At 37.9% G+C, this 26,123-nt stretch overlaps 1 protein-coding gene, 1 long non-coding RNA gene and 1 pseudogene across 3 annotated transcripts; 2 read left to right on the forward strand and 1 right to left on the reverse strand.

Moving 5' to 3' along the window:
• Positions 1–7,888: 7,888 nt before the first annotated feature.
• The window catches only part of LOC112171069, a 42,119-nt pseudogene continuing 23,884 nt past the window's right edge, over positions 7,889–26,123 (reverse strand).
• On the forward strand, positions 18,384–19,877 carry LOC112173299. 2 transcript variants are annotated; one of them, XR_005801149.1, is made up of 6 exons: positions 18,384–18,602; positions 18,738–18,853; positions 18,963–19,082; positions 19,328–19,381; positions 19,655–19,695; positions 19,823–19,877. XR_005801149.1 is itself a non-coding variant. In XM_040507724.1 (5 exons), exons 1-5 carry the CDS (start codon positions 18,527–18,529, stop codon positions 19,845–19,847), a joined length of 378 nt encoding a protein of 125 aa, XP_040363658.1. In that variant the 5' UTR covers positions 18,384–18,526; the 3' UTR covers positions 19,848–19,862. The 2 variants fall into 2 exon arrangements, 1 of the variants encoding a protein (XP_040363658.1); XM_040507724.1 differs by lacking the exon at positions 19,328–19,381 and having other exon boundaries at positions 19,823–19,862.
• On the forward strand, positions 21,889–22,509 carry LOC121049721. The gene is made up of 3 exons (XR_005801152.1): positions 21,889–21,925; positions 22,033–22,117; positions 22,382–22,509. It is a non-coding gene; the product is annotated as an uncharacterized LOC121049721 (long non-coding RNA).

Consider the following 26,123-nt stretch of genomic DNA (forward strand, 5'->3'; position numbering starts at 1 on the left):
TGAACCCAAATCCCAAAAGTAACGCCAATTGAGGTGAAACTATATTCGAGACCTCCCTAAGTCTCCAGAACACTTCTACGATCGATGTGTCCAAACCACAACACGATCGGAAGCTCAAATCCTCACGAATCAAATAAATCAACCGGTATGAAACCGTAAAAATCATAACAAATCCATTCGAACTCCAAAATTTGCATATTATATATCGAAACGCTCATATCAACGAGTAGAACATATATAATACAAAAATAGTTCCCTACATGGCCGGAAAACCACCAGAATGCCGCCACAGGCGGTGGCTCACAGCCGCCGGCCAAAACTCAATATTTCACAAAACTCCCAACATAAAAAATATTCATCTAAGCATGCTTGTGAATTTTCATAACTAGCTTGAAGTCAGAAAACAAGCATAAAGGGTCGTAAACTACCTCACAAGCTGTGGATTACTATTCAATCCGAGTTGAACCAAGTTTCACGTGAATCGATCCAAACAACCACCAAGGATCGATCAAGGAGGTTGCTGCGAGCTCCCCAAGCTTTGTTTGAAGCCCCGCTGACGTCAGAGATCAGAGAACCGATCGGGTCCGAAATCCTCAAACTTCGCAGCCTTCTATTGCCGCCACCACCGAGAATCGCCGCAAGAGGATGCCAGAGGGACGATCGGAGCAAGGTGGCGAACCGATCTGGAGAGTTTCACCGGTAGAGGTTGCCGGAGTTGGCCGGAAAAGATGGGTCGGATCTCCAGGTTCGGGTCGGGTCAGACGCGGGTGAAGAGAGAGAACGGAGAGTTTCTGAGTTTCTGGTTTTGGAAACTTCCGAAAATAAAAATGGAAATTTCCGAAAACGCAAACCCCTACATATACAACTTTCCAAATTTTCAAACGCTTATAACTTTCCCATACGAACTCCGATTGACACGTTCCACATGTCCACGAACTCGTATCGACGCGCTCTACGACTTTCGTGCAGCAAGTTTTCGGAGAATCCCAACTAATAAAAAGTCAACCTTTGCAACCCCCCTAAAACCATATTCTTCGAATAATTATTCTCGAGAAACACTTCCGCTCCATCCACGAGCCACGAAATCGTCCAATAATCAGAATTTAAATTCCGGAAAATCCTCGGAAAATAAATACGAATTTCCGGGGCATCACATATGTACATGGCATGCACTATTATTAATGGAATTACCATTATTTCAAAAAATATATATAAATAAGTACAAATAAAATAAAAAACTCTTAGTAATATAATTGATTGAAAGCATACTAAAAAAAAATTAATATAAGAGTAAGTACAAATAAAAGTTTATTTAAAATATTGGGCAAATAAAATATATATGAGTCCCAATATATATTTTGAACAATTTTTTTTAAAATCCAACTTGTCTAGGTGCTGCCCAAATTAATCAAGGCGGTTAACCACCGCCTAGGCAAGGAATCTATTCATAAATTAGCCAACACTGCAATAAAGGTCGTAGTAATATAACTGATTGAAAGCATACCAACAAAAATAAGCATATAATAAGTACATACAAATAAAAAGTTATTTAAAATATTTGGCAGACAAAATATATATTTTGAACCATTGTTTTAAAACCCAACTTGTGTAGGTGCCACCCAAATTAATCAAGGAGGTTAACCACCGCCTAGGCAAGGACCCCATTCATAAATTAGCCGACACTCGATTCAAGGTCCTAGTAATATAATTGATTGAAAGCATACCAAAAAAAAATTCAGCATATAATAAGTACTTCCAAATAAAAAGTTATTTAAAATATTTGGCAGACAAAATATATATTTTGAACCATTGTTTTGAAACCCAACTTGTCTAGGTGCCACCCAAATTAATCAAGGCGGGTAACCACCGCCTAGGCAAGGACCCCATTCATAAATTAGCCGACACTCGATTCAAGGTCCTAGTAATATAATTGATTGAAAGCATACCAAAAAAAAATTCAGCATATAATAAGTACTTACAAATAAAAAGTTATTTAAAATATTTGGCAGACAAAATATATATTTTGAACCATTGTTTTGAAACCCAACTTGTCTAGGTGCCACCCAAATTAATCAAGGCGGGTAACCACCGCCTAGGCAAGGACCCCATTCATAAATTAGCCGACACTCTATTCAAGGTCCTAGTAATATAATTGATTGAAAGCATACCAAAAAAAAATTCAGCATATAATAAGTACTTAAAAATAAAAACTTATTTAAAATATTTGGCAAACAAAATATATATTTTCAACCATTTTTCTAAAACCCACCTTGTCTAGGTGCTGCCCAAATTAATCAAGGCGGTCAACCACAGCCTAGGCAAGGACTCCATTCATAAATTAGCCAACACACCATTCAAGGTCCTAGTAATATAATCGATTGAAAACAAACCCAAAAAAAATTAGGCATATAATAAGTACTTACAAAGAAAACGTTATTTAAAATATTTGGCAAACAAAATATATATTTTGAACCATTTTTTTAAAACCCACCTTGTCTAGGTGCCGCCCAAATTAGTCAAGGCAGTTAACCACCTCCTAGGCAAGGACTCCATTCATAAATTAGCCAACTCTCCATTCAAGGTCCTATTAATATAATTGATTGAAAGCATACCAAAAAAAATTAAATATATAATAATTACTTACAAATAAAAAGTTATTTAAAATATTTGGCAAACAAAATATATATTTTGTACCATTTTTTTTATACCCCACTTGTCTCGGTGCCACCCAACTTAATCCAGGCGGTTAACCACCACCTAGCCTAGGACTCCATTCATAAATTAGCCAACAATCCATTCAAGGTCCTAATAATATAATTGATTGCTAGCATACCAAAAAAATTAAGCATATAATAAGTACTTACAAATAAAAAGTTATTTAAAATATTTGGCTAACAAAATATATATTTTGACATTTTTTTTAAAACCCAGCTTTTTTTTTTGAAATAGAAGTTGAATTCATTAGATCAACAGCAAAAAAGGCTGAAGTCTACCAAAACTTACATAAGAAATCCGGCAAGAAAATCCGGAGTAACCTACCTAAGCTAAAGCAAACCTTTAAAGATCACTGGGTCGGTCACAGTTAAGCGAGCCTATACAAGAAATGAAAAACCTCGCCTCCTACGGAAAAGAAATCATTCAACTAGCCCTCACTTGCCAAGCACGCAATTGTGGTACAAACAAGAAACTAGAAACATCATAGAAGACTCATAGAGGTTAATCCAACCTCACACAGGCTCATACCCTAAGACATTAGGGCCCCATTTGCCTGGACCCGAGCCCAAGCCCTTAGGCCCAAGCCCAAGTCCAGTCTTGTCTAGCAGAAACAGAAACAAAAACAAACAGGCCCAGCAGCCCAAGCGCAGGCCCGTGTCCCATCAACCCAAGATTGAGCCCAGGCCCAGAGACCCAGGCCCAAGCCCAAGCAAACAGAGGAGGAGCCTCACACCGCTGCTCCGTTGCCAACGCCGCCATCATGTCCTCCGGCGGCAAAACTTCCGACCACAGCTCTGGCGGCCGGCCTTTCCAACAGTGCAGCAACATTGAACACTTGTTGCCTCTCAGCTCGCGGTGAACAAACGTCAATCCAAACCAACAGCCGATCGGAACGAAAGGAGAAAAAACCGAGCCTGCATAAAGGACCGGCCGGAAAATAAAATCCCTGCCGCTCTGCTATCAAATCCGACCTCGACGGCTTCCCCTGCGCCTCGCCGGTACGACGATCGGTTCAGCGTTGGTGCCCCCCCGAGATCTGTCGAGCAACCAGATCTGTCGCTGACCCCCCAATATCTGGTATTCTGTGTTGTCCTTGACCCCCTACGACGAGCTCCGTCGGTGCTGACGCTGATAGCACCCGGAAGGATGTTCCGCCGCCACGCTCTACTCAACCCTAGGGCTGCTTTAGAATAGTATACTTTTTGTATATTTTTAAAACCCAGCTTGTCTAGGTGCCGACCAAATTAATCATGGTGGTTAACCACCGCCTAGGCTAGGACTGCATTCATAAATTAGCCAACACTCCATTCAAGGTCCTAGTAATATAATTGATTGAAAGCATACCAAAAAAGAATTAAGCATATAATAAGTACTTACAAATAAAAAGTTATTTAAAATATTTGACAAACAAAATATATATTTTGAACAATTTTTTTAAAACCCAACTTGTCTAGGTGCCGCCTAAATTAGTAGGCGGTTAACAACAGCCTAGGCAAGGACTGCCAACACTCCATTCATCGTCCTAGTAGTATAATTGATTGAAAGCATACCAAAAAAAATTAAGCATATAATAAGTACTTAGAAATAAAAAGTTATTTAAAAATATTCGGCAAACAAAATATATATTTTGAACCATTTTTTTTAAAACCCAACTTGTCTAGGGGCCTCCCAAATTAATCAAGGTGGTCAACCACCACCTAGGCAAGGACTCTATTCATAAATTAGCCAACACTCCATTCAAGGTCCTACTAATATAATTGATTGAAAGCATACCAAAAAAAATTAAGCATATAATATGTACTTACAATTAAAAAGTCATTTAAAATATTTGGCAAACAAAATATATATTTTGAACCATTTTTTTAAAACCCAGCTTGTCTAGGTGCCACCCAAACTAATCAAGGCAGTTAACCACCGCCTAGACAAGGACTCTATTCATAAATTAGCTAACACTCCTTTCAAGGTCCTAGTAGTATAGTGGAATGAAAGCAGACCAAAAAAAATTAAGCATATAATAAGTACTTACAAATAAAAATTTATTTAAAATATTTGGCAAACAAAACATATATTTTGAACCCTTTTTTTAAAACCCAACTTGTATGGGTGCAGCCCAAATTAATCAAGGCGGTTAACCACCGCCTAGGCAAGGACTCCATTCATAAATTAGCCAACACTCCATTAAAGGTCCGAATAATATAATTGATTGAAAGCATACCAAAAAAAATTAAGTATATGATAAGTACTTACAAATAAAAAGTTATTTATGTTGTAGAGAATTGATATTTGAGAGTGAATTGCTGTGTGTTCTCATTGATAATAGGAGCCTCTTTATATAGAGGATTACATGATATAGAATCTGAATTGTACAAGGAAAGATAATCATACAATCAATGAATATCTCTAAGATTCTCCGAGATTATCTCTAATTAAAACCCTATTACCACTAGGTCAAGTAACCTAGAGTTTGGGCTTAACACAAAGTAGAGATTTACTTAAACAATTTAAATATTTGGCAAACAAAATATATATTTTGAACCATTTTTTAAAAACCAAACTTCTATAAGTGCCGCCCAAATTAATCTAGGCGGTTAACCACCGCCTAGGCAAGGACTCCATTCATAAATTAGCCAACACTCCATTCAAGGTCCCAGTAATATAATTGATTGAAAGCATACCAAAAAAAATAAAAGTTAAGCATATAATAAGTACTTACAAATAAAAAGTTATTTAAAATATTTGGCAAACAAAATTTATATTTTGAACCTTTTATTTTAAACCCAGCTTGTCTAGGTGCCGCCCAAATTAATCAAGGCAGTTAACCACCACCTAGGCAAGGACTCGATTCAAAAATTAGCCAACACTCCATTCAAGGTCCAGTTTATTGAGGAAATATTATTCATTATTGTGCTCTGATATCTGATAGGAGCATAAATGCGACAAATATAATGTGCAATCCTCTATACTTTTCTTAGCTATTTCCTTTAAAAAGTCAGTTTTAACTTTGTTTTCTTTTTAGATAGTTCGTGGAGTGATTCAAGAGAAATAAGCGCTTAAAAGGAGCAACGAAGCCATGAATCATGAATTACTGATGCAGAGGACCAACATTGATCAACCATTTGGCCAGAAATTACAAGGGAAGTCCACAGAAATCATTGTGCAAAACAGTTGCTGCAAAGAAGAAAACTGCAGTTTCAGAATCAGCTTTCTGGGAACGGTTTTGAGGAGCAATTCTTACATTCTTCCAGATGTACCTTTTCATAAAGGGCCAGCGATCCTTGAAGAAATGATGTTATACTTTAACAAGAGCCAAAGAACTGGTCATAAGTGTCAACGAGGCAGTAGGAAACCAAGCTCCAATTAGGCTTCCCAATAAGCCATAAACTTTCAGCTTTTCACGAAGCTTTTTGGGAGAACTTTTCCGGCTAATGAAGTGGAGTTTTTCCAGAAGGTTGTTGATAATTCTAGAAGATATGATGTCATAGAGAACATAGGAGTCAATAACCATCCATAAACATGGCAAAACGAAGTCGTTCCTTGTCCAAAAATGAAGCTTCCGAGACAGAAATTGAATCCTAGTCAAAACAGGGCATTTTGGCCGAGACTCTTCTTTGGACGGATTTTGGGTGCATTTTTGGAAGGTTATTGCTGCTGAAAATATTAAGGAGAGTCATAGAATAATTCCACAAGATTACAACAAGATTACCAAGGTTTGAAAATCATTTAATTGAGCACCAATTAAACGAATCCTCAAGCAACTAGGGAAGGTTTTCAAAGCATTGTTGAAGAAGGAAACTAGGGCTGCACTTCTCCTATATATATATATTGAGCTTCTGCACACGTGAAAAAGGACCACCCCTTTCACCTTCTCTCCTATCTCTCTTTCTTATTCATCTGCCATCATCTTTTCCTTCTTTTTCTCTATTTGTTTTATTTTGGTTTTCAAAACAATGTGTAACTAAAATTCTTTTTGTTAGGGGCGAGGTTTGAAGCCCCAATTATGTAGAACATATGTTTGTTTAAATCTAGTTTCTTGATCTTTGGTGTGGATTGGTTGTTTATTTCCGCTTGATTGAAAACTTTTATGTGTTTATGTTCTTTGGGTCGACACTTACGATATATGCATGAAATTGGAGCTAGGTTTAGAAAATAATTCACCTAATCGTCTTGTTTTCTAATCCACAAGTATGCAAGACTTTGGACAAAAGCTTATGTTTTAAACAACTAGAAGAGCATGCTAGGTAGGCGTTCCACACTAGACTGCAACTCTATAATCAATCGTTTCCATGAGATCTTAATGCTTCAAATATGTTGACACTATATGTGTTGTTGATAGGATAGCGTTCTATACCTTGATTGCATGTTTGATAGGCTTAGCTATTGTGCGTTCACGTAGACTAAGTAATTAGGGAAACATTAATAAGAGACATGATCTGCTCCGACTTGTTTCTTGATTGGTTTCTGTTCACACCTTAGTAATTGAATCTAGGTTAACTTAACATTGTTCGAAAGTAATTGGCGGTGGATTTCCAAGTCTCTAACATGTTCTCCATCTTATTTTCTCAAAATCAAAATTCAAATTTGTTTTCCTTTTGTTTTCTCTTTTATTTTCGTAGGAACATAAAAACCTCAAATCTGTTTCAACTTAGGATTGAAACACACCTTTCTATCCCCTTCTGTTTCCTGCCATCTTTTTCTCTCTTTTCTAGTGTTTGACGTTTTTGTTTTGTTTAGTTTCAGATTTTGTTTGTTTGATATGTGTTTTAGTTAGTTTAAATTAGTTTGTTTTTACTTTGTGTGATTAATTTGTTACCCTCAATCCCCGGCTTGAACGATCCTTGCTTACTCTATATTGCTAACTACTACATTTTGCAGGGTTAAGTTGAATGCTTGATTTTAACGTATCAATATCCATTTCTTTTTTCGGATTTGAAGTGGTTGTGTGACACCCCTGGCCAATTGAGATTAACTAAATAGAAAAAGGTCACCTTCAAATCTTCAATCCACACAATCATACATCATCCAATCTAGCTTCAACAGCAAAGAAAGATATATTGCATATGGCAATTATATAACTAACTTTCTTTTGTCTTTATTCCCATCGAAAGGCCTAAGAAATTCACTATGCATGCAGTAGCAACATGAACTGTTAGAAGCTTGTCATAAAAAAAAAATATTAAAAAAAAAACCTTGTACGTAGAAGCTGCAAATTCTTCTCAATTTCATCAATCACAGACCTTCCACTAGCATGGACGTAGAAGTGATCGAAAACGAGTTTGAAATCCGAGATGTAAGGCTTGATTTTCGCATTGAACAACTTGCTTGTAAGGAAAGTAGCAAAGAAGAGAAGCTGCTCGCTTATATGCAGGACAAGAGAACTAAGCAAAGTTGTGATCGATATTTGTCTTAAGAGCTACACCAGCTATAGCCATGAGCACTTCGACAACGAAACCCTAGTTTTGCCAGCATTGTCCTCCTCTTGATAAGCACGCCGACATGCGTAATCATCAGACCCTTTATGAGTCCTCACAACATGCACCAGCTCGGACTTAGCTTGCACCTATCTGATGACTTGTTTGAGAGCAAAACGGCAGACCTACCAACATGAAACAAACAATTTTGTACTAACATTGTCACGCCCCGAATTTTGAATAAAGGAATTCAAATCTGAAACGCGAAAACTCAACAATCACAAGAAAACACTTTAATACCGACTCGTTCTTAGAGTCACATATTACTTATCGAGAGTCTACAAATTAAACTGAATAACAATTTAATAAGTAAAAGAACCCACCACACTCACTACACAGTGGAAGACTAAAACTAAAGTACCCTACTACGTCCAAGCTACGACAGCAACTGATTACATGCATTTCTATGAATGTAATTGTATCTAAAACACTAGAATTAAGTTAATCCTCAAGTCAATTATTATGTAATTAATCAAACCTTTCACTCATTTGCCAATCCCATCAGCACGTGCCTCCTTATGTATTTCATTCCATATTGTCGGACAGAAGCCGAATGACGAAGAGAATTCCTTTCTGTTGTGAAGACCCAAGTGACCCAATCATCATTCAAGCCCAGCCCGTGGTATAATTAACCACCCTCTGTTTCTTCGACCAAGCCAGCCACCAGCATATATATACCCTCATTCATCTAATCTTGAAGGAGAGCGCCGCACACACAAACAGTAGCTGCAAGGGGCGGTCCTTTGGGCTGCTCTCTCTCTCTCTCTCCTCCCCTTCCGTTTTCCATTCTCTTAATTAATTTTCTTTTGGGTATTTGAGGGTTACTCACCCAAAGCTTCTAAGCATCAAAGAACTTCATCATCATCAAGATTTGAAGATTAGGTAAAAGTGGGGAGCTATAAATCAAGGTTTGTCAGAATTGCATCATAGCAATTGTGACTTGTTCTTGTTACTTCTCACTTCTTTTCATCTTTTCCTCTTTATTGATGTTTGTTGATGTTAATTTAACTATGGGTAGTGAGTAATTTCTTTGTTGGGGGTTAGGGTTGTGTGCCCTAGCCCAAATTTGACGTAATGGATGCTTAATTTAATTATATATGGAATTTGTTAATTATTGGATGCTTGTGTTTTGTGATAATTGATTAGAATGCATGCTTAGGAATTGTTAACTCTTGGGTATGTGTTTTATTAAGTCTAGATTAAAATTTAGGGGATGACGTCCTTAGATTTTAGAGCTAGAACTCCGATTTAAAATTCGTGGGAAGTACAAGCATGGTTCACTACATGATTAGCTTGATCGCAATTATGGTGAGCTTGGTTGCCTAATTCCTTGAACTCTAGGCCTCTTGATGTGAACTAGTGACCCTTGAACCGGCTCTAATTCATGTCAAGAGAGTTCCTAGGGCCCTTGAACCGGAGTAGGAATACGATGAAAGGGAATTTCGACCCTTGAGCCTTGAAAAGCCTTGGGTATGGCTTCTACCATCTTTAATAAATTGCATATAAATTAAATTAGCATCTAGAGCATTGAATTAGGGTTAGGATTCATCCCTAGCTACCAATCCCCAATTTATATTCATTTCTTACTTTGCATTACTTTATTTAATTTAGTAGTTTTCATTTAAATTCTTGCACTTTAGTTTCTAGAAATGCAAATTACATTTTCGGTGACATTTCCTACTTCATTGTAAATAGTCATCACTAGGCTCATAGCTTTGATTGGTTTCGGTGCAAACCAAAGCCGACCATTGCTAAGCTTGGTGCCTTAGAGTAACATTTTTATTTATTTTCTTTTTCTTTTTCTTTGTGTGCTAAGTGTCTTTATTTCCTATTACCCAAGGATTATGGGTTAGCCACTAATCCCTTTGGTACGATAATTTTGGGCATAATATTTCCCTATCTTGACAATGATACGTGTGCTTGCGTAAATGTGTATCAAGTCAATGGCACCGTTGCCTGGGATTAGGGTTTAATAGCCTTAATCCCTTGGTAAATCGGTTCTTGGTCACTTTGGCAATTTTTTTGTTTATTTGTTATTAAAAAAGAAGAAGAAGAAGAAGTGATTCTAATTAGTTGTTATGTTTTGTGTGCCTAGTTTTCGATTTTCTTTTTAATTGTTGGTTGCTAATCTCACTCTTGGGAATTCATAGGTACTTATTTTTATTATCACTTTGAGATATGGATCGATGGAGCTATGGATGGGATGATCGTAGGGGATATGAGCAACAAAGTTATAATGGTGAAGGCTATCAAGAATGGAATACATATGCCGAGAGTCCAATGCCTTGTTACAACCAAGCTTGTGCCTTGTGTAATTCTCCGTGGCACTCACCTTTTGAATGCTCTTTGAGATTTGAGTACCCGGATTTTATGCTAGAGTATGAGTACAAGATCGGCATGTATCAAGAGACATTTGTACCCAAGGCATATCCACAAGAGCAAGCTTTTAAGCCTAGGAAGCCATCACTTGAAGAACAACTTGCTCAATTGGAAGCCTCCAATGCTCAATTGCAAGCCTCCCAAGCTCAATGTCTAGCCTCCCAAGCTCGATTGCATGCTAAATTGGAAGCCTTCAATGCTCAATTGCAAGCTTCTCAAGAAATGACTTCACATTCCAATGAGCAACTTGAGCCTAGTCTTGCACAAGAGCCATCCTTCACCATTTCTCATGAGCAAGAGTCTTTCTTTGACCAAGCGGAGCCTTCTTTAAGAGGAGTGTATTATGAGCATCATGAGCAAGAGTTGCCTATTCAAGATCGAGAGCGTGATGTTTATATACAAGAAAGTGAGCTTGGTTATGAAAGTTCCAATGCAAGTAGGGTGAGAGACAACATTTCGGAGGAATCGGTGCAATATTGGAACTCTAATCTTCGCAATGAAGATGTTGTATTTGAAGATGATTCTGAAAAAGATGATGATTTGTCTTGTGAGGAGGAGGCGGAGCTTGAAGACTTACACCATATTCCCTTAATTGTTGAGGCCGATATTCCCAAGGAGGAAGAGAGTCCTTCAATACCTTGTGATGATGAAGAAATTGAAGAGCCACGGACTTTCTCTCCTCCCACATCCACGGAGATCCATCATGTGCTTCCCAAGTGGAGAGTAGAACGTTGAACACTTATGTACTTAATGAGAAGATTGAGATCAAGGTACTTTTACCTCTCAATCCACCGTTTAGTGATCAATGTTTCTACAATGAGGTGATGGATTTGAAAGGAAATGGAACACTTGTACTCACCCTTTCCCATCACTCTCAAGAGTTTTTCCACCTATTGTTCCTAAGAGCATCATTTCTACACCACTTGAGAAGGAGAAGGCAAGGTTTGCCTCTAGAAGAAAAATTGAGAAGAAGAGGAAGATTAAGAAGCTACACTTTTGGTTACCAATTGGATTATTCATGGATATCTCTTGGTCTTGCCTCTATGATACATCAAGAAGTCCCTTAGCCCCAAACAATAGGGTGGTCGCACTTGAGAAGTATCCACCTTGACAAAGTTCACGTTCTATGGACCGGCAATGAAGTCCTTAAACAAAGCGCTCGCTAGGGAGGCAACCCTAGCACATCATTGGTATTATTTCTTTCTTTCATAGTGTATTCTTGTTGTGAATAAAGCTTTTGAGGCATTTTGGGAGGATGGGAGGTGTTTGGAGTTGGAAGTGTGAAGAAAGAATGCATTCTGCAGTGGGCAGTTTCTGTTAAGATGTTCAGTTAACTTTGGGAAACTATAGTTTTCAATATACATGGTAATTTGAGCTGAAAATTTCTAAAACTATTATATTATGGGTCTGCTATCTTCTGCAAAAATTTTAGCCATTCTAAGTCTCTAGAACTTCAGTTATTTGGTGGTAAATATGTGAAGGTCAAAACAGAGACAGCTACTGTAGAGTGACTTTGGGAAGCTACACCTTCTACATCCCAAGCAATTTGAAGCTAAAATTTTTCAGAGATGTGTCTTCACATTCCTTCTATATACAGGAGAAACAGTTTTTTATTTGGACCTTCACCACTTCAGATTTAATGTTCCAAGTGACAGAGGCCAGAAACAGGGCACAACAGAAACTGCAGAACAGATCAGTGAGTTTGGAGGCCAACGATTTTTGACTCAGAATTGATTTTTCAGTGTAATTTTAAGAAAAAGTAGCTTCATGAGTCTAGTTTTATATCCAATTAGTCTCACTCTCTTTACGCCTCTGGAGCCTCAGAAATTGCAGCTTTGGTCGCTGAGGGTCAGTAGCAGTCATCATTACAATCTGGCAACTTTGACCAGCTATAGATTTCTTTTCAGTTGAAGATAGCTGGCTAACTTTATATGGAAAGAAAGATCTCTGAGTCTACTTTTTATTCTATGAAGCCTCCTCACTTACTTATCTATTTCTGAGTTTGAGATATAGACATTGGAAGACAAATAGGTCATTGCTGGAAGTTTTCTGCACTCACTAGTTTTGTTCACTCGGGTTGGTTGGACTTCTTGCACTTCAATTCTTCAATGGAGGCCAATAGAGGGTAGTTTTGGGTGTATTGGAGGTGCCAAGGCCTATGATCTTAATGGAGGACCTTTGTCTTCACTATTTGATGGGCTATTTTCGACGCATTGCTGTTTGGACACTACATTTCTCAATGGAGTCGATCTTTCATGAGCGCCTGGAGCTAGCTTGGTGCATACATTAAGGAAGTCAAGGCTTTGTGCCTTGAGGTTGGTGTCTCATATTGGGCTTCCCCAAAGGTCGTGAGCAATGGAGGGTCACAAAGGGGGTTTTCCGTAACTTTTCTCCGCATTTAGATATTTTCATTTTCATAGTTAATTTTTGTGCCTTCGCCCGGACTTCACTCTCATGCCTAAATCCGACTTGGATTTAGCTTTCGAGCTCACTTGACCGTATTGAAGACAGTGTTGGTTTTAAGTGTGGGGGTGAGGGTTCGGGCACCCTAAAAAAAAAAAGATTGCTTTTTGTAATTAGAATTTTAGTTGTTAATACCTTTTCCAACCCCAATGACGAGACATGGACTTAACTTGTTATGATTGTGGATAGATTGAGCATGATCTAGGACTTTGAATTTTTTTTGTGATTAAGTGTATATGTGATCTATGCTTGACTATATGTGTGCACATAGCCTATGGTTAGGTTGGTTCATCATAATTAGAGAAGCATATAGATGATTTGATTGACTTGCATGCCCTTATTTGTGAGCTTTTGTGCCAATATCTATAGTGTATGCATTGTTCATTCACTTATTCTTTCATGTGTGTACAATTTCATGACATTGCATATCTAGAACTTGCTTGAGACCTCTCGTGGCTACTTTTAGCATGCTACATGATAGAAAGGGTGGAGCCATTAGGACTATATACCACCATGGCCAAAGAAGCATGTGCCCAAAAATATTTACCACTAGGTTGCCACTTTGAGCCTATTTATATATTTAGCATTTTTGTTCATTACCACCATAAATTCCTACCTAGCATATACACTTTTATCCTACCCTTCCATGGTAGTTGGGGAATCGATTCAAGAGAATGACTTTATGTTTGAGTGCTTCAAAAGAAAGAAAAAGTCAAAAGTGCGAGGTTACAAAAGAATAAGTGTGAGGATGAGCGATTTTGTTTAGAAAGGAAAGTTAAAAAAAAAAAAAAAAAAAAAAGAGTTGTTTGAAAAGAAAAGAAAAGAAAAAGTCAAATAGAAGAAAATCCAAAAATAGAAAGAAAGTGAAGTATTGTATATATTGTAGTATGGGTTGTACATTGGGTTTAGAGTAAGTGAGTTAGCATTTGAAAACAAAAGTCATATATCTCGACAAGAGAGGGTTTCTTCACCGGCTTCTATGGACTTTGTGTTTCCTTATCCTTCATTTATTATAGTCACTTGCCCTTAGCCCCATTATAACCAAATAAAAGACCTCTTGATCTTGAATTTTGTGGGTTACCTAGTGGAGATGAGATCGAAGAGCAAGCATATGGCGACGCGTGTTGTGAAATTGCTTTTGAGTGAAACACATATAGCCCCTAAACACTTGAGGGTAATATCTAGTGAACCTATGTGAGTTTAGCGGGTTATGTTGGGTCTTCTATATGCCTATTTGATTATGGCGGATTGATTTGACACATGGTCAACACATGCATATACTTGAGCATTTCTCATATGTGCTTCTTAATTGCCTTAGAAATTTGTAAGTCCTATGTTGTGTTTTATCAACTTTATAGTCATATACATAATTAGTTCTCTGAGGGTTATGGTTGGAAGGGCTAATACCACACTTTCTTTTGGTTGAGCATCTTTGTCTGAGTTAATAAATTTTCGGATATTATTTTACATTTAGTTTGCTTGAGGACAAGCAAAGTTCAAGTGTGGGGATGTGATTACACGCATTTCTATGCATGTAATTGTATCTAAAACACTAGAATTAAGTTAATCCTCAAGTCAATTATTATGTAATTAATCAATTTTTATTTATTTTGTAGTAAATAAGTGGAGTTATGAATTTCGGAATAAGTTGTGTAAAAATAGAGCAAATTGGAGTTTCCGACAAAAGGACGAAATAGTCGATGCCGGTCAATTGTGGTTGACGCTAACAAGAGAGCGGAACTTCACTAGTCATGATGTTGTGTGCGGAAGTATTTTAATTTGGAGGAAAAAGAGAAGAAAATTGAAGAAAAAGAAGTTGGATTAATTAATCATTGGTTTGATTAATTAATATTAATCATTAATTAATCAAACCATTTGCTTAATTATCCACATTCTGCTTCCATAACGTTCAGCATGCATTGGTGATGGGTTAATTACCCATTGGTCAATCACCACACTACGTCAATAATGGCATCAGACAACATGCTTCAGACAACTGCAAAATTTTTAACTGTTGTCTGATACTTTGGGACGACAGCAAAAATTATTCTGTCGTCTGAATTTTCGAATCAGACAATAGTTGTTACATTGCTGTTGTGCAATTATAAACCAAACAATGATTTTTTTTTTTTATGTTGTCTGAATCCACAATTCAGACAATAGTTATTTCATTGATGTTGTTCAAGGTTGATTAGCACAATAGTTGAGAAAATATGTTGTCTGGTTGTTTTTAATCACACAATAGTTATTACTTCTCTATTGTGCAACTATTATTCAGACAATGGTGGCATTTTGATGTTGTCTGAGTAATTTAATTCAGACAATAGTTTTTCCGTGTCTGTTGTGCGATTATTATTAAAATAATGTTAATATTTGATGTTGTTTGATTATATCTTGAGACAATAGTTTTTCTTGTGTCTGTTGTGCGATTATTATTCATATAATGTTAGTATTTGATGTTGTCTGACTATATATTCAGACAATAGTTTTTCTACGACTGTTGTGCAACTCTCGTTCAGACAATAATCGTGTGCGTTTTTGTTGTCTAAGTTTTTAAATGCTGCTGCCCTAATTGAATTTCTTCACTCAGCCAAAATTCAATTTTTCAACTCCCTCCATTTCGATGAATAACACGACATCGTTTTAACACTTACCCATCTCCAGTACTCTCTCTCATTAATCCCAATGCTCTCTCTCTCTTTCTATCTCTCTCTCTCACTCTCTCATTTAGACCAGAAGGATTTCTTAGACACCAAATGCCGCCGGCGATGGAGGAACCTTACACGATGGCATCCTCGATGACGATGATGATGATCGACAAGATTTATGAGTTCTCGGCCCAGTGCTTCTTCGATTTCATCAAGGACGAGACCTACGACGACAAGATCAATGCCGAACTCAGGTTTGACTCTGCCCCTTCCCGTACGATTCCCTATCCCTCTTCTCTTTTCTTTATTCTTCAGTTTATCAATTCCTTGGCTCACTTGTAGTTTCAGGTCAAATTAGAAGTGAACTTTGGTTTCAGTAGTCGCTCATTGTTTATCTCGTTGGTTTTATTGACTATGTTTCTGTTAGCCTTGTATATGAATGTTTTGGTTTGAAATTTGGAACAGGAACTGTGCAGCCTTTAGTAGACCCATGTCTTTATCTGGGCATCTGCTAAATTGAAATTTAGTCATCAAATTGAAATTTCTGAAATTTATTTGTGTTTGCCTTTTAGTAGACCCAGTCTTCATCCGGGCATCTGCTAAATTATCATAAAATTATGGATGTGAGAGAAAATGACTTTGCTACAAGCCCTCTGTAAATGTTATTGTTGAAGTAGTCTTGGACATTAGGAAAATGTTGGTTTTACAAGAGTTGTAGACTCTATTCTTTTTGGTGAGTTTGGCATGTTTGAATTGTCTCTTGTAGCCAATACAGCCTTCGTTCAATAAGAATTGTTGGTTGAAAGTTTCTGTCAATTTCCACAATATTGGGATTCAAACCAGAATGCCAATCCTCTATGTGATATCTGTGGTCTGCAGGCTATGTGGGATATATTAATGTTTGTCCTACTGCATACCCTGCAGATAGTAGTTCTATTGTAAGAATAGAATGCTCGTTCACCTATTATAATCAGCGACTTTTTTGAGCTGCTTTTACTTAATAAAAGACTTACATTTGGTGTTCATTGCCTGAAAGGAGAAAGTGTATCCTTAACCATCATCACTTTTCTGTCTTATTTGTTGGCTGTTTAAGATCCAAGTCACAGTTAGTTTGTAGAGATGAGAGGGTGTTTATTTCACTAGTTTAGTGCAGATTAAAAAAGATGATATTCAAGTGGTCAAGTAGATGATCTATTATTGAAGAAATATTGTATTTTCTTTTTCTTATGATGGAAGGTCTTGTAGTTGCTTTAGTTACTATAGAGTCTAATGATTTTTAAGCTTCCTGGCATGTGATTATGAGTTACTATGGTTCACTACACCAATAACCTCAACAGACAACACTTTTTGCACAACGAATTTTTTTTTTGTTGTGTGATGAGGGAAATTGAATCATACAACACCTTTAAAAAACTTTCATTGTATAAGGCTATTAAAATTTTAAAGTTTTTAGCTAAAAGGTAATTGCACAACTCTTACAAGAATAGTTTGTTGTGTGAATGAAAAAAAAATAGCGGCACATTTTCCTCCTAGCTCGACGCAAATATGGCTCCAAATTTGTACTACTTAGTACAACAGAATAGTTATATCTGTTGTCTGAGTGTAGCTTTTAAAATATCATACAACTGTTTTTTACTTTTCGTTGTATGATAAAGGAAGATGTATTAGGAAGATTTGGATGTGTCTAAATTTGCCCCAAAATGGCACCTATTCCGCCCTAAAACCTACAAATTTTGATCGAGATATATTTAGTGATTGTATGCTTCCACAACCAAATTACTTATTTGTATTGTGTGAATGAGTAATTTCTAAACCTAGCGCCAAACTACATGCTTTGATTGTATAGAGCGGGAACTTTCCCTCTTTGGAATGTTTAATTTTTACATAATCAGATAACATAACTTGTGTTTGTGTTGTCTGATTCATAAATACAACTATCCCACTTGGATAAAAATCCAAATATTGGCCTTGGGTCAGCTTCTTCGAACCATCTCCTCAATTCCTTAAAGGCTCAGTCCCAACTCCTTAAACAGCCTTTCCCCAATTGATTCAATTTGAAATCTCAAATCACCAAACCCAGACGTCTTCATCTTCCATTTTTCCTTAGTTTCCTTTTCGTTTCAATTTATAGAAATCCAATTGAAGATTAACTCCATTCCCAAATTTCCTTCTAAGCCCTAATTTCTCTGAATCCCAGTTTCCTTTCAATTTCGAACCACCCCGTCGTCGTTACTGGGCCGCCGTCCGGCTCTGATCTGTCACCCAACGGCTTACCTCCTGCCCTCTCCCGCGAGATTCTAGTCTACCATAGCTAGAATCTGAGGCCGATGACGGCCTCTGTCAAACCCTTGCCGTCCGATTTGGTCAAGAAGCTTCTCTTCCAGCTCCTGAAGGGCGTCGACGACTGTCATGATAACAGCATCCTCACTGGAACCTAAACCTAAGAATCTACTGCTTGATAAGAAACAACAAAGCCTCAAGATCGGCGATGGGATCAGTCAGTCTTTCGCTTTCTTCTATGAGTCTTTTGTGCCAGAGGTTTTACTTGGATTCACAGATTACTCGACTCCGAAGGAAATTTGGGCCGTCAGTTGCATCTTTGGTAACTTTCTATTTCCATTCATACTTTCTTGATTCAATTGAGATTTTAATGGTTCAATTAGTTGATTTAGTACTGTTTTGTGTATTCTGAAATTGAATTGTAGCTGAGATGGCATGGTAACTGGGGATGTACAGTTGATTGGAATTACTAAGATTCTCCCAGGTGGGGCTTTGGGGATTTGAATAAAAACTCCTTTACTGGGATTTATAGCTTTCTAGCAAATGGGTTCTACATGAAGCCCAGCATCCTTCATGCAACTTGTTCTTAGCAAATGGGTTTGCACATTTCTATTATGCTCTTGGCTCATCTTCTCTCCAGTATACTCAGGTGAGCTCCAATGCTTCTATTTCTTGGATTCTTTTGGTTCTTCCTACAAGTTTCGAGCTTGAAATGTATCAATATCAAGAAAATTAATTAGTGTTTGTTTTCTATTAATGTGTGTGTTCTATTTGTTTTTCCTAGTGGTGGGATTACATGGTGACTCTAAAGTGAGAGCAGTATATTTGGGAGGGTGGTTGGTAGTGGAAGGTTGGATCAAGCCTTCACTTTTTGATGGCATTCCCAATGGAGATATGCTTGTGAGCATCCTTCCAGAAATTTCTTTTTGATTTTCAAAATGGTTGGAGTTTTTGTTTTCTGGGTTCTCATTGTTGTTTCAGCTAACTCATTTGTGGCCATTGACATTAGGATGGAACAGTGGTACAACTAAAGTCGGTAACTTTGGATAAGTATGTCTTTGCAGAAAATGGGGGAGGGGCCAATGTCTCTGTTAGTAGAGATGTTGCATCTTCATGGGAAACGCTGAGGGTAAGATGCTCAATCATCAATGGTTCCAATTTTGTATTGGTTGTTAGCCGATTATTTGGAATTGAAGGATCTACAAACTCAAAAGTAATCATCTTTTTTTTATCAATTCCCCTTTTCAGAAATATGAACAGATATTTAGGTAAAGAGGCTAACAAGAGTGTATCATATGATTATTGGTCTTTCCTTGTATGTCAGGGGAACTATATACTTGCTCATTAATAAGTTTTCATTTTTTATAATTTCAGGAATAAGAAGAAAGAATGAAATCCAATCCAGACCTGTATTTTAACTGTGCTATTGTAAGTTAGTTTTTCTTTAGACATAAACTACTAATTGGTTTCTCAGTATTAGTAAGCTGCTGTTCATTTTTTGGTGATGAAAAGTAGTGGAAGCTTTCCACTTTCTATTAAACCATATATACACAATAGTACTATTTACACTTCCTATGAAACCTAGCACTCTGGCTTTATATATATAATACACGTATTCATTATTCATTTTTCTTGATGAATTATTATCTTTAAATTTCTGTTTAGTCTTTCTTGATGAGTTATGTGGTTAACTTTTGGCAGATTGGTTGTATTAATGTGATTATGCCCCAGCTTTTCACGTGGTAAGGAGTGGAACAAAGATGTTGAAGCAGCTATTTCTGGTTTTGGCTGTGTTTATTTCAGTTTTGGACACAAAGTTCAAATTTTTCTCTATTTGGACTAACTGGGATTTGCTTTACATTATTGCAGTGATTTCTGTTGTTTCCAGACTTGAGTCTTCTATGTCTGAAAAGCATCACAAATGTGAGTTCTTAAATATTTTTTTTTTTTTGCTAATTATTGGGCATTTATATTATGTTCAGCAGTTTGAATTTTGGGTGATAGTTTTTAGTTAAATAATTTTTGATCTTAATCCTTTTCCTCTGAATTGCTGGGATCTATCTTTTACTTTTTGTCCTCTGTTTAGTGTATATATGAGTATCTGGAGTACTTCAATTGATGTACAATCTTTTCGTTGCTTATACTGATTCGATGTTTGGAAATGCCTAGGGATGAGAAGACATTGGATTTCATTTTTGTTTCATACACTATCAATTCGATGTTTGTAAGTAACATTGGTTCGTAAATATTAACCTGTATTAATCAAGTTATATTAAGAGTGTAGCATATGACTAATATATAGCTCAGAGATGTATATGGCTTCCATTTGGACAACTTAACTTGCAACTTCCAATATTTAAATCATAAGCATAACAATTGGAGATACACACTTTTGGATGGCATATAGAAGGTTGTGTTCTGATTGATAGAAAGGAATTTAATTTATATGAAGCTTATTTATTTGTATATAGTTCTGGACTGGCTTTTTTGGCCGGAGGTGTCTTTAATTGGTTGGACATTTGGACAGGAAATAAACCACTCAGCTTCAACTTTACAAATTTGACACCATGGCTGCACAAACCAAGTTCCTAGAATGGTGCGAAGACGAGTTTGTATCAATATGTTGGCTGCACAAACTAAGTTCCTGCACAAACTATACATGTGGCATGTTTTGGAATAATGTGTAGCAGCTTTTGATGTCCCAAGTAGATGGGCATGCATTCAAATGCTTTTCTGCTTTTAATATTGAGTTGGATTACTCATTTGATGGTTTGCAATATGTTTTCTTTCCAATTGATCACTATTTATTAGGTAAAATGGAGCATTATAATGCACAAAATTCAAGAAATGAACATGATTGTACAACAGTTTATATAATGGCAATCCAACGTTATCTGAATAACAAAATTGGGCCATTCACTCAATGCATTCTTACATATCACACAATGGTTTTAAAAAAAAATTATGTCTTCTTATTTACAATCACATAACGGTAAAAATTGAATTATGTTGTCCAAAACCAATTCACACAACAAACATGCAATACAACTGAAGTGTGATGGTATTTCAGACGACAGTGAAATTAAAGAATATGTTGTCTGATTAGGCTTTCCAACAACAGCTTGGAAACAAATTATGTTGTGTGAAGGAGGCACATCCATGTTGTGCGGCAGCTGTGCCTAGCATCTGCCGAGAGAAGGCACAACGGTGTTAACAAAAAGATGTTGAGTGTTTGTACATCATACAACGGTGGAGCACCGTTGTGCAAATTTTAATCACACAACGCTCCGATACACAACAGTGATCCTCCAAATCAGACAACGAATTTTAACCGTCGTCTGTTTCATTTTTTGGTGTAGTGGTTCTTAGGTCCCCGTCTCGTGTTAGCGCTACAAACAACAAAGAGGCTGCTGCCTAGGTAGCTGCAGCTAATGCCGACAGTAGAGCTCCAACAATGTATCATCCTTCACATATTAAAACTGGTTTGATCTCACTTTCAATATCAGGGCATAGTTTTCAGTCCAAAGTATTCTATTTAACTGTTAAGTTTTGATCAATTAAAACATTGAAACTCGGTGATGGTTCCAATTTAAGGAAAGTATCCAGAGAGAAAAATGATAATAATTTTTCTCTAGTTAACTTTAGAAGGACTACTTGCAGTAATCTAATTCAATGGATTTCAATATATAAATTATAGGGTCATGCATCTAGAAAAGATAAAGTACCTTGTCAATATCATTGCTGCTTCTTTTTTCTTTTTCTGTTTAAACTCGTATGTCATTTACATTTTCTTGACAGGATGACTAATAGGTATCCTGTCAACATAAACAAACAAAAAGACCTGATCAATCTTTTGGGAGCTACCTATGCTGTTGTTCTTTTCCTTGCAGCTTGCAATGCCTCTGTAGTGCAATCTACTGTGGCGGTTGAGCAACATGAATGTACTCAGGGTTTCCTTATGCATTTGCTCAAGTAAGATATTGGAAATGAATCTCGTTTATCTATTTGATTTTTTATTTATTTTTTATCATATTGAAGTCACATGGATCTGTCATTGATACAGGTTTATGGTGCTGCAGGTGGCTGTTGAATCCTAGGAACAAGGCATTGTTAGAGATTTGGAAAAAGTCTGGTTCCTAGTCTATCAGGTTCAAATGATGATTGGTAAGTTTGATTTAATTTTCCAACCTGAAAAATGGTCAGATTGAGTTATGAGATATTGTTGCACGCTAAATAGGAGAAAAAATGTGAACTGCAATTTGTTGGTACAGCATAACAAAATGAGAATCATTCATGTGTTGCTCTCTCATAAGTATACCAGACTTAAGCTTTGTCTAAAATGTGTCTCTCATGTGAATAGGTACTGGTTGTATGTTGCTGCTAGTATAGTTCACGTTTTCTCACATGTTGTGTTTGTCCAAATGAAAGAGAAGGCAAATGTGTCGCTGGAAGTTTTAGCACCCCAGGCATGGATCCCTTGGATTTCTTTCAAGGACATGAGCTGCTTGTCATAGAGGAAAGTGAGCACACCATGCAGTGAAGGCGTTCCCCAAAGATGACCCATCTAAGCCCTACCAGCTGACTGCTTCCCATATATGAAACTATTGTTACATTTATATAATTAAGTCCAAATGTTGTTCATCGTAGTTTTATTGCTTTCTTTCGATGCTATTGCATCGCCCCATGTAATCCTTAGTTTCATTTAATAAAGATTGTTGTTCTTCCATAAAAGAAAATGTACATCATAAGAGTCACTTTCAAACCACTCTCAACTAAGTAAAAACAATTGTCTGAGAGAGTTAAACACATCTAAAATGATAGCAAAAACTGTTGTTGGAACCATCCTAGCACAACAAGACTACATCAAAAACCATTGTCCAATAAAAACTCAAACAACAGTTATTTAGAGAAACCTATAGTGTCAAAGGTGGACAGCCAACGCCATTTCAAGCAGTCTGTTGTGTTGTTTAAATCCAGTCAACAGAAAAAAACTAATCCTTTGATGTAGAAGCTTCATAGAGACAACAGTAACCATATATGGCGCTGTTGTTCTTTCTGGTATTCAGACAACAGTCATGTAAGTAGCTGCTCTTATGTAAAATTTACTCAGACGACAGTTCACTGCTATTGTCTGATAATTCCATCAGACGGCACAGGCTTTAACAATAGCGCCCAGACTCATCAGACGACAGTCCAAAACTGTCGTCTGATGCCATTATTGACATAGTGCCACTTGACACATGGAAATCATTAACCTTTCACTCATTTGCCAATCCCATCAGCACGTGCCTCCTTATGCATTTCATTCCATAGGACTACAGATAAAGCTGAAGTGATTAATGCTGATCCTCGACCGTTCCCTGTTTCCGCTAATTACGTTGATGCCTGGTACTACTTGGAGTAAATGATTCCATTGCAAGTCAGTGGCATCGATGACAAAGGCCGCCCCACAAGGGTGACGGCCTCTGAATTGTCACAGTGGGGTCTCAGGCTAGCGAAGGAAGGCCTGGAAAGGCCTGGCCATGTTGTGCCCAAACCCTTAAATAATTAATAGATTATGACCTTCCCGAGGAAGGGATAGAGGCCTTCCACTCTTTGTACGAGAGATTATCCTCGTATCTGGTGGAAAAAGAGGCGTATGATCAAGTCGCAACCTTTGAAATAGTTAACGAGGAGCTCTTTGACCATGAGAAGGAAGAAGAAGACATTCAGCTCTCCCCAGTGGCATTGGATAACACACCTCATAAGGTCAGGGACCCTATTGAGAAGGTCAATCTTGGAACAACTGACGAGCCCATGGAAGTGGTTATCAGTGCGTATTTAGAGCCTAGCGAGAAGGAGAGGCTCATCGACTTATTACTGGAATTCAAGGACTACTTCGCAGAAAAATACGAAGACATGCCAGGCCTGTCACCGGACTTGGTATGCCATCAGCTGCCAATACTCCCTGACAAGAGGCCTGTCAAGCAAGAGCCACGAAGAATGAGTTTAGAGACCCAAGTTCTAGTTAAAGAAGAATTCGAGAAAATGCATAAATCAGGCATTATCAGGGTGGCCAAGTACAATCAGTGGATATCTAACATAGTGCCTGTTCACAAGAAGAATGGAAAGATGCGAGTCTGCGTGGATTATAGAGACCTTAATTTGGCTAACCCTAAAGATGTTTATCCCATGCCGGTGGCGGATATGTTAGTAGACGTAGTACCGGGACATGAATTGTTATCCTTCATGGACGAAACTGCAAGATACAACCAGATTCCGGTCGCGGAACAAGATAGACAGAAGATCGCGTTTTGCTGCCCAGGCTTCGTTGGAGTTTTGGAATATGTGATCATGCCTTTTGGTCTGAAGAATGCTGGGGCCACGTATCAGATAGCCATGAACCTAATCTTCCACGACATACTTCGGAAGATTTTAGAGGTTTACATTGATGATGTGGTCATGAAGTCTAAGAAGCAAGAGGACCATATAGTAGATCTTATAAAGGTTTTCAAGAGCATACGGCTACACAAGCTCAAGATGAACCCCGCCAAATGCGTTTTCGGAGTTCAGGCAGGTGACTTTCTAGGATTTATAGTCCATCAGAGAGGAATCGAGGTCCCTGAAGATAAGGCAAACGCGGTTATCGAACGAAGAAGGAGCTATAGCGACTATTGGGTAAGATCAACTTTCTGCGATGATTCATCTCTAATTTTGCAGGTAAAATCCAGCCATTTTCCCCGCTGCTGAAGTTGCAGGGACAGAACGAGTTTGTATGGGAACTTCAACATTAAGATGCTTTTGACAAGATCAAGGCCTATTTGGCAAGTCCGCCAGTACTAGTTCCTCCTAGAGCTGGTTTTCCGTTGAAATTATATATTTCAGTAGCGGAGGCTTCCATTGGTAGCTTCCTCGCTCAGGATGATGAAGCTACCGTCGAACATGCTATCTTTTACCTCAATGGAAAAGCTGTGCCTCACTCTACACTTCTCTGCATGCAAGCTGCAGCATTACATGTTATCCTTTACTACTTGCATCATCGCTCAGACCGATCTGGTTAAATATATGCTGTCGCGAACTATCCTAAGGGGTCGTATCGGCAAATGGGTGCTTGCCTTGTCAAAATTTTTGCTACAATATGTCCCTCAGAAAGCAGTAAAAGGACAAGCCATCACAGACTTTCTAGCCCATCACCCTACACTGGATGTTCCCGCGGTAAGAGACTTAGAAGTCGTTGTTGAAACTGTAGATCGCCAGGAGCTGGCATGCTTGCCTGAGTACGCCATGCTATATCAAGGTACAGTTTCACTTCAACCTTGGGTGTTATATTTTGATGGCTCGAGAACAGAGACACTGGCAGGAGTAGGGGTTGTCTTGGAAAATCTAGCTGGCGATTGTTTTTCATATTCCTTCCAGTTAGAGTTCTGGTGCACCAACAACCAGGCAGAATATGAGGCCCTTATTATTGTCCTAGAGGTGTTGCTAGAACTAGGAGTCAGAGACATCCAGATACACGGCGATTCTTTACTCGTGATCAATCAGCTTCGCAAGAAGTACAGGTGCATAAGCTACTTGCTTGCACAGTATTTGAGTCACGCTCTTGAACTTCTGGCCCAATTTGAAGAAGTGGACTTGGAGCATATTCCTCGCGAGCGCAACTTTGTTGCTAATGAACTCGATCAGTTGGCTATAGACGTTACCTTGAAATATGGAGTTCGCGAGCGAATTCTAAAGGTTGAGCGACGCACGCTGCCTTTGTGGCTTGCATGACCCGACCCGCTAGAAGAGCCCACAGTGGCGGCTTTTGATCCTATTGATATGGATTGGCATATCCCGTTGATCGCCTACCTCACGCATCCAAATCCCACTGCAGACAAGAAAATCCTTTTTCTAGCACTAAATTACTTCCTCAGAGGCGACGAGAAGATGGCATCGGTTTCAGGTGTGTCTATGGCCGTGAAGCAAAACGATTAATGAGAGAGGCGCATGAAGCCATGTGTGGAGCCCATCAAGCGGGTCTGAATATGCGTTGGCTCCTCAAGAGACATGGGTATTATTGGCCCTTAAGACTGTATCGCAACGAAAGGATGCCAATATTTCCAGGCTCATGGACCAGTCCAGCACATTCCTAATATTCCCATGCAACCTATTATTAAACCTTGGACTGCGAGGCTGGGCTTTGGACTTTATT

This window comes from Rosa chinensis, chromosome 6, assembly GCF_002994745.2.
Source record: "Rosa chinensis cultivar Old Blush chromosome 6, RchiOBHm-V2, whole genome shotgun sequence".
NCBI lineage: Eukaryota > Viridiplantae > Streptophyta > Magnoliopsida > Rosales > Rosaceae > Rosa > Rosa chinensis.